Raw genomic sequence first — 9,438 nt, 5'->3', positions numbered from 1 at the left:
TTTATAATACTCTATTGTACTTTGTTACTTGGAAGATAAGAAGCAAAATATAGTGACTCAATTAAGTGTTGAAGTTGAGTTTAGAGTTATGACATAAATTTTTTGCAAACTATTGCGAATGAAACAAGTGCTAGAAAATTTAAAGATACCATATGGATGTCTCATATGGAGTTGCTTTGTGACAAGAAATTCGTCAATATATTGCATATAATCCCCTTAGTATTATAATATACATTGAAATTCACCAGCATTTTATTAAAGACAAACTAGAATGGTTGATTGATAATTATAATCTAAATTCCTTCTTGGAATCGACTAAAAGACATGTTAACAAAGAATTTATCAATCGAATGATTCAACCAATTTACTTACAACTTTGAAATCATTGATATCGATTCATCAATTTTATATAATAATATGTTTCCTGTTAAACAAAACTTATTAGTTCAATAATTTATTTTATTTAAATAGATAAGTTATTGTATTATATATTAATATATAATTGCTTTCCTATTTTACTCGGAAGATAGATGACCCATCACAAACTCTTCAAATTCAAATTTAGTACTAGGAACATATAATACATTCATTGAATACTTCTTACAAACATACATAAGATTGAAAATGCAAATGAATACATAAGAAGGTAATTAAGTACTAGTGATCATAACAACATTGATTTCATCAGTAAAATTGGAGCTCATATTTAGCAAAAGAAGTTGAAATCTTGAGCATATGATTGATAGTAGTGACCCATGTCTTGTAACGACGAAGATCATCCACCATGTCTATCTTGAAAGTTCCTTTTCTTGTTGCCAAAACAATCAAATAACATGTATGATCATCCTCAGTTTCTGAACCTTTATACAGCTCTGCGTGCATGTTCATTATAATACCTGTAACAATAATATATAGCCACTGTCATAAGCTATTCGTACATTATTCTAAGTTTGAATAAATAATTAATAGAAAGAGAAAAAAAAGCACTTACTCTCTTTCTTGCTTTTTAGTAGATTATGCTTCCTCATCATAAGTACAACCTGTAGTTTGAGTAAAGATCATTGCTCCACAAGTCAGAACAATAGAGTTTAATTAAAGGAGTAAAACTCTATGAAACACCGACACAGATACCAGACACGTGAACACAAACAGGTTAACACATGTTTTTTTAGAGATGTCGGTACTACAGAGGTAAAACTAGATTTATTTATCTGATAAGTTAAAGTAAAGAGACACAAATATTTTCTATGATCCTAACCTTGGCTTCACTGTTGAGGATTATAGACACTGATCTTGGCATGTACTTCCCTGATAAGACATATAATTGAAATCAAAAGGCATATAAGAATGTTATAATAATTGAATTTTGGTGTGGAGCTTTTTATCATTGCATTGAAATATGAAAGTACCTTCTGGTGATTCCACATACAACTCAGCACCTTGTGCAAGAATCAATCTTCCTTTTTCAAAATCAAAATCCAAATCATACTTTTCTTCAATTGGCAACATGGGTGATCCTCCGTTCAATCTGTTATTGCATCCTGATCTTACTTTAAGTGTGGCTGCTCCCTTTAATGCTACAATTATTCAGCCAACAATTTTCACTCAGCAACATATTATTGTACATAAAGTATATTGCATGTGTACTTCAACTTAATTAGGGCCGTTTTATAGGGTGTGCAAGGCGGCGGACTATACCGCACAGGCCTACAATTTGTCACGATTAAACAGTGGATAAATAGGGTCTCGTAACATATTGGCACGGTTAAACCATACTTAAATAGAGCTTCCATCTATTTTACCACGGTGAACCTGCGACAAACCTATACAGAGCCTCTATAAACTTGAGACGGCTCTCTTTCAATTCATTTTCTCAAGTATGGATCACCAACATGAAAATTTTGACAGTAATTGACATAAAAACGTATGAGTAGAAATAACAAAAATTATTACATGTTGCAGCAGCAGCAGTGAGAGTCAAGATATCACTAGCACTTGTTCCATTCATGGCTGATCCAATAACACTTCTAAGATCTTCTTTCTTAGCTCCCATGGCTTCAGCTACTTTTGCACACTGAACAGCTACCAAAGCAGCAGCAGAAGCTATTGCTGATTCTCTATCTTCATCTGACTCTTTCTTTGATTTTTCAGAAGCAATTGCAGAAAGTGCTGCTGCAACTCCTGCAATGGACATTGCTGCATGCACTTCTGCTCTTTGCAATCTTTGTTCTTCTTTTCTCTTCAGCTTTATTTCCTTAAACCATTTCTTTATTGACATGCCTTTCAGTGGTAGAATCTGCTTCCATGGCACCTACATCATATATGACGATAATCGAAATAACTAACGATGCATGCATGTAACTCTCACCATGAAATTGAGTGTGAATTTTATGTATACATACCCATTTTTTTCTTAAACTGTTCTTGTAATTCAATTCAGGATGCATAGCTTGTTGCATCCATATCCATGACTGAAAAAATATAACACAAAAACAAATTTTTTCATCAGAATCTATGTCACGTCGTGTCTGACACTTGTATAACAGTAACTCCTGTGATACTGCCATTTACATCGGAGCAGGTATTAGTGTCGTATCTGGTGTCTGTGTTAGTTTTTTTTTTATAGAACATGATTATATTATATGGTATCTTACCTTAAGATCATTATTAGACTTCATTGGAGGCATAGACATGAAATCTGCATCATCCATTCCAACACTCTTTTTCATATCATGCAAGTTTCACAGACATGAATCAAAATAAGTATTAAAAGTGACATGACATAAAAATTATGAATTTAGAATAAAGATTAGACTTTTCAAGAGGTTGAGGACTCACTGTAGGCTGAGACATGGGGCTACTAGGCTCAAATTGATTCATAGGATTATCAAGTAGAACAAGTGAACCATGTTGTGGTTCAGGCTTAAGAGCTTGTACAGCAAAGTTACACCAAGCAAGTGAAAGGAAATCCATTGTCTCAGGGTGTGCATCAGAAGGAGATAGGTTATATTCTGAAGTCATTCTATTGTAATGATAGTTGAAAATCAAAGATTATCTTGGAAGCAATTGAGTTGAACAGGATGAAAATTTCAGAAAGCATGCATGCATATTTATACTAGCTAAATAAATCATGAAACCCTGTTCGCTGATGTCAAGCCATCTCGTCTTTTAGGAGGTCTTGCGTAGATTATCTACCGTTTGACAATGATAAAATAAACAAAAACTCTATTTAACCACGTTCATCTGCGACAATAATTTTTGAGACCCTATTTATCAACGGTTTAACAGTAACAAATTTTAGATCATATGTTATAGTCCGTCTTGCACGTACTCAAAGACCAAAGACGGCCCTATTTCATGTAATCATGCAACTATTGAATCTTGACCGCCTCATATTTTAAAATGTGCGTCGTATGATATTCATCAAAAAAAAATCTAGATTTTACGACGGATTGACGGCAGAGAATCCAAATTCCTAAATTGCCCTTATATCAATAAAGTGATTTGCTAACCCCACCATTCTTGTCCACCCTAACCAAAAACATAACGTGTAAAAGAATGTTTTTACTGTCCTTTGTCTATCTGTGACCAAGACATTTTATATGATATAATATGTAAAATTAAGTTAGCTAAGAGGACAAAGCACAAGTGGACAGAACAAAAGTAGCATCATGTATGCATCATTGTTGTTAATTTGATCATGTTGATCTATTGTATCAATTTTTGACCAAGCAAGTGACTACATAGAGATATTTTTATAGCTCAACATGTTGCTACAGTCCAATAACAAATATCTCATACACTAAAACGTTTTCTGGTGAATAGGTCTATATCAGATATCAATTAGTATGTTACATATCAAAATTGGTATTGCACTTTTTTACTTTTTTGACAAATTAGTATTAATCTTATTTTTTTGGAATATTGGTGTTACACTTGTTGGACATATCTATTTGTGAAATTTGTGATATGACATGGAAACTAGGGGGATCCACTTATATTGAAAGAGTTCATTAAGAAATAGATTTTGATTTTAGAAAAGTAAGCCTATAGATTCCAATGAGTGATAAGATGATAACACATGGTAGCCATAATAGAACATTGTAGGTAGGATTAGTATAAAAAGCTCATGGGGTCCTTCTCTTTTGGATCTTTAAATTTAAGCCATAAACTTCAAACTAAGTGACCTTTTTTTTTTCATGTATAAGTATTCATTCATGTGGGTTGGAGAAATAAATAAAATATGCACATGCATTTGTTGTTTCTGAATTTAGAAAAAAAATTCTGAAAAACAATTTATGTGACATTAAGATTAGATCATTAATTCTCTTTAAGACATTTTTGTAACAATGTTCAAAATTGAGTAAGCATACTATATATTAATCACCAATTTTAGCATAAAATAGTTCACTCCAACGGTATGGTATCGTAATGCACTTAGGTACCGTTTTAGAAGTAGTACTTTGACTATCATAAATAATTTTTTCGAAAAAATTAAAATTAACGAGTAGAAAAAAGGAAATAAAATGGGGCTTCCATAACTTGAGAATGTTTGAAGTGATCGAAGGGGTTTATATATATTGTAGTTTTGGATCCGATTTTTCAGAAAGGGGTGTCACCGCTTCCAAGACACTAAACTCATTCAAATAAGGGAAGGTAACTTACTGTTGATGTGGTAGTATCTGTAACAAACATATTAAATTAAATTTTTCTTTTTAAAAATGTAAACTTTTTAGTGTAAAAAACAAAAGAATTAATGCTGAGGCACAAGCCCAACTCCAAACTCAAGTGTAACTATATAGTGTAACTATGAGATGTAATCTAATAGGGGGTGCATTAGGATTGTTGAAAATTTTCTCGTTTATGCACTAAGTTTCTAAACTATTATTTCATCGGAAGCGATGATGTGAATATTATTTAGGAAGAATGTAAAGTACATAAAGTAAATGACAGAGAATTATACTAATTCTCCTTACCAACTTAAGAGTACATCTAGTGCCTCTATCTCCTTAGAGGATTTTTAACTATGATCAAATGCTCTTTACAAGTCTTACATCAAGCATTCTAAAGAAACACTTATCAACCAACCAAGAAAGCAAAAAATCCTCTTGTTTCAAAACAACCACCGACTCTATTGTGGACTTTGTATCTTCCATACTCAAAGAACATTTTCAACAATTACCAAACACTATGATGATTTTCACCGAGCATTATACTAAAACAAGTCACACTAATTTTATTAAAAAATAAAGAATATAATATTAGACTATATGATAATCAAATCTATATTTTGATTGTTGATTCTTATTAATATCATATTTCAAATATATCTCACTTAATTTTGCTCATAATTTATTTTAATTTATAAAAAAAATTCTGATTTATGAAAGACCTCATAATTTCAAACCATTTAAAAAATAAAAAACACTTTAAAAATAATATTTGATTCTCATGAATCTGATTTTGAAAATTAGAAATTTGTTTTTATATACACTTTCTAGAAACCTCTATAAATGGTCAAATATTTTAATTTTTGTGAGGCAAAGAAGAAACTATAAAAAGTTAAATATGGTTTGAGTTTTCTCAAGCATATCAATTTCTATATTTTATAATCCTTGTAGTTATTTAATAGAAAAAAAATACTAGAGATCAAAAGCAAAACTTGCATAGTTATAATGATTTAAAACAAAAATAATAAATATTTTTATACGGATTAAAATCAAAACTATCAAAACTCTTGATATTTGTGATAATTATATACCACCAAAAAATTGATATATGTTTGAAAAATATAAAAACGACCTATATAACGAATAATTTGGGAGGTAATCAAGATTCTACCTAAAATTAATAAATGGCCATATGCAAGAAGTGTCAATTACAAGAGGACCATAGCTAGCTTTCACAAGGGCCACCACATAAGCAAGGATATCAAAAACAAGTAGCTAGGGAGAATTATAACCCAACATGCTTGGGGGCCAGTGATCATGGAAAGTAACTAGACATGCATGATTGACATCAATGAAAGGCACCTAAGGTATCATTATGGTTAATCATTTTTCATTAGAATAACAAATGCTTGATTAACATATATATACTTGTTTAATAATCACGATAAAGATTAGCTTTTCATCATCTAGAAAAGAACGTGTAAAGATAATTGAGTATTTCTAGTGGGGTTTGTGTTTGAAGGCGTGCTCATTACGTTCATGTACAAGCAAGACTTTATACTACTAGTTTATAAGTTAATTAGATGCTTATGGGTTGGTTTAGTAATTATGATAGATAGGTAAATGCATTGGGTAGGTGTATGATACGATATTTGGTATGTTATTTGGGAGGTTGTGCTTTCTCTTTGGTTTGAAATTTCTAGGTGGTTTTAGGGTTGATGTTAGAATCACCTTAGAAGTTGAACTCTTTATTTGAAATCTTTAGGTCTAGGAACTAGGTCTAAGGTTAGAATTAGTTTTACTTTGTTTTGATTTTGTGTGCTGTTGAGATTTTCTATTTTTTTTACTACTTATCTATTTATTTTTTTTTGAATAATCACTACTATGAAAAAAGAGTTTTTACATCAGCTTGAAAAAAATGGTTTTATTTTATTTGGGTGGACGGGGTAACATAAAATGTAATAGAAAGGGCGCTACTTTTCTCTTATGAGATGAAAAGCTTGAAAGCGCACTACTTTTCCCTTTGGTTGAGAGGAAAACTGGGAGGAAATTCCTCACTTTTCACATGAGGTGAATTGTGAACTGAGGTAAAACCCTTCACTTTTCCTCTTAATTGTGACGGTTAAATGAGAGGATAGGGGTTGCGGGATAATTTTTCACATCGGTTGTGTGCATAACCGATGTGAAATCACTTATATTTTTGAAATATTTTTTTTTTAAACAATACTATCACACATTTGTTTTTTTTTGTGACAAATCACACACATTTGCTTATAACTAATACTAGAAGAATTTCGTGTAAAGAGATACTCACAACTTCTATTAAGTGGTAGTGTGGGATTTGAGGAAATAAGCGATGAATGAGATGAGTTTCAATGTCATGATGAATTTTATTCATGAATCCATAATCACGATCAAGAGTTGTAAGTCTGCCTCTAAAGTAGCTACTTCCATGACCACACAAAATGAAGTATAAGCTGTGAAATAATACTTGGTTTTGAAAACTACAAATTCTATATAAACAAGAATAAAACTTGCAAATAGAAAATAACAAGAGTCTAGACAGAGAGTGAGAGAGTTTGACGGTGAAAGAAAAAGAGAACGATACATGTCCATGATACCATGGTAATTTGTCTTCATGGCCATGGTGATGCAAATAAGTCGCCAAATCCAACCACGTGACCAAAAGCTTTAATTTCAAGTGATGTCGAATTGAAATTTCATTTTGATTTGAAAGGAAAAAAGTCTAATTCATGGTTAGATAAAGTGATGTAATGGAATTTATCATATAAGCAATGCCATAAAAATTGAGTAATTGAATTGGACCCATAACGAATCATATTCCTATAAGAAAAGTAGCCATAACAGTCCAACAAAATGTTGAAGTAATAACATTTTTCTTTCATTCGGGACAGATAAGTCACCGTCCAACAAAGTTTTTTTCTTCAAACAAATGAATTTCATGTGGATCATTGATGTTTCATGTGGATTAATGAGTTGACAAAGTCTTGACTGATGTTACTTTATAAAAGATTCGTTACTTAAATTTTTTAATTAAATTACACAAAAGATTTTCCCTCGGTTGAGACTGAGGGAATATGACAAAGTTTTTTTCTGCCTCTAAAGTAGCTACTTCCATGTCCACATAAAATAGAGTATAAGCTGTGAAATAATACTTGGTTTTGAAAACTACAAATTCTATATAAACAAGAATAAAACTTGCAAAGAGAATATAACAAAAGTCTAGACAGAGAGTGAGAGAGTTTGACGGGGAAAGAAAGGAGAACGATACCTGTCCATGATACCATAGTAATTTATCTTCATGGCCATGGTGATGCAAATAAGTCACCAAATCCAACCACGTGACAGAAAGCTTTAATTTCAAGTGATGTCAAATTGAGATTTCATTTTGATTTGAAAGGAAAAAAAGTCTAATTCATGGTTAGATAAAGTGATGTAATGGAATTTATCATATAAGCAATGCCATAAAAATTGAGTAATTGAACTGGACCCATAACGAATCATAATCCTATAAGAAAAGTAGCCATAGCAGTCCAACAAAATGTTGAAGTAATAACATTTTTCTTTCATTCGGGACAGATAAGTCACCGTCCAACAAAGTTTTTTTCTTCAAATAAATGAATTTCATGTGGATCATTGAAGTTTCATGTGGATTGATGAGTTGACAAAGTCTTGACTGTTGTTACTTTATAAATTGACGATAAAGATTCGTTACTTAAATTTTTTAATTAAACTACACAAAATATTTTCCCTCGGTTGAGACTGAGGGAATATGACAAATTTTTTGTGTGCCTCTAAAGTAGCTACTTCCATGTCCACATAAAATAAAGTATAAGCTGCGAAATAATACTTGGTTTTAAAAACTACAAATTCTATATAAACAAGAATAAAACTTGCAAAGAGAATATAACAAAAGTCTAGACAGAGAGTGAGAGAGTTTGACGGGGAAAGAAAGGAGAACGATACCTGTCCATGATACCATAGTAATTTGTCTTCATGGCCATGGTGAGGCAAATAAGTCGCCAAATCCAACCACGTGACAGAAAGCTTTAATATCAAGTGATGTCAAATTGAGATTTCATTTTGATTTGAAAGGAAAAAAAGTCTAATTCATGGTTAGATAAAGTGATGTAATGGAATTTATCATATAAGCAATGCCATAAAAATTGAGTAATCGAATTAGACCCATAACGAATCAAAATCCTATAAGAAAAGTAGCCATAGCAGTCCAACAAAATGGTGAAGTAATAACATTTTTCTTTCACTCGGGACAGATAAGTCACTGTCCAACAAAGTTTTTTTCTTCAAATAAATGAATTTCATGTGGATCATTGATGTTTCATGTGGATTGATGAGTTGACAAAGTCTTGACTGTTGTTACTTTATAAATTGACGACAAAGATTCGTTACTTAAATTTTTTAATTAAATTACACAAAAGATTTTCCCTCGGTTGAGACTGAGGGAATATGACAAATTTTTCTTCAAATAAATGAATTTCATGTGGATCATTGATGTTTCATGTGGATTGATGAGTTGACAAAGTCTTGACTGTTGTTACTTTATAAATTGACGACAAAGATTCGTTACTTAAATTTTTTAATTAAATTACACAAAAGATTTTCCCTCGATTGAGTCTGAGGGAATATGACAAAAAAAATTTCTGCCTCTAAAGTAGCTACTTCCATGTCCACATAAAATAAAGTATAAGCTGTGAAATAATACTTGGTTTTGAAAACTACAAATTCT

The 9,438-nt window shown here is 31.4% G+C and overlaps 1 protein-coding gene across 1 annotated transcript; it reads right to left on the bottom strand.

Annotated features, from left to right (window-relative positions):
• Positions 1–526: 526 nt before the first annotated feature.
• Positions 527–3,104, bottom strand: LOC131600652 (VAN3-binding protein). The gene is made up of 8 exons (XM_058872733.1): positions 2,839–3,104; positions 2,655–2,720; positions 2,403–2,471; positions 1,954–2,311; positions 1,410–1,577; positions 1,259–1,308; positions 992–1,040; positions 527–896 (listed from the first exon to the last, which is right to left on the bottom strand). Exons 1-8 carry the CDS (start codon positions 3,019–3,021, stop codon positions 685–687), a joined length of 1,155 nt encoding a protein of 384 aa, XP_058728716.1. The 5' UTR covers positions 3,022–3,104; the 3' UTR covers positions 527–684.
• Positions 3,105–9,438: the final 6,334 nt, after the last annotated feature.

This window comes from Vicia villosa, linkage group LG1 (genome assembly GCF_029867415.1).
Source record: "Vicia villosa cultivar HV-30 ecotype Madison, WI linkage group LG1, Vvil1.0, whole genome shotgun sequence".
Classification (NCBI taxonomy): domain Eukaryota; kingdom Viridiplantae; phylum Streptophyta; class Magnoliopsida; order Fabales; family Fabaceae; genus Vicia; species Vicia villosa.
The sequence above is the reverse complement of the archived record's forward strand: the minus strand, read 5'-3'. Positions and strand labels throughout refer to the sequence as shown.

Excerpts from the sequence above, each read along its gene's own strand:
- LOC131600652 (XM_058872733.1), bottom strand. The coding sequence starts at position 3,021 with ATGACTTCAGAATATAACCTATCTCCTTCTGATGCACACCCTGAGACA. Across the intron at positions 2,721-2,838 it reads GCCCCATGTCTCAGCCTACA|AGTGTTGGAATGGATGATGC; the intron begins GTGAGTCCTCAA and ends GATATGAAAAAG. Across the intron at positions 1,578-1,953 it reads CACTGCTGCTGCTGCAACAT|CATTAAAGGGAGCAGCCACA; the intron begins GTAATAATTTTT and ends GAATAATTGTAG.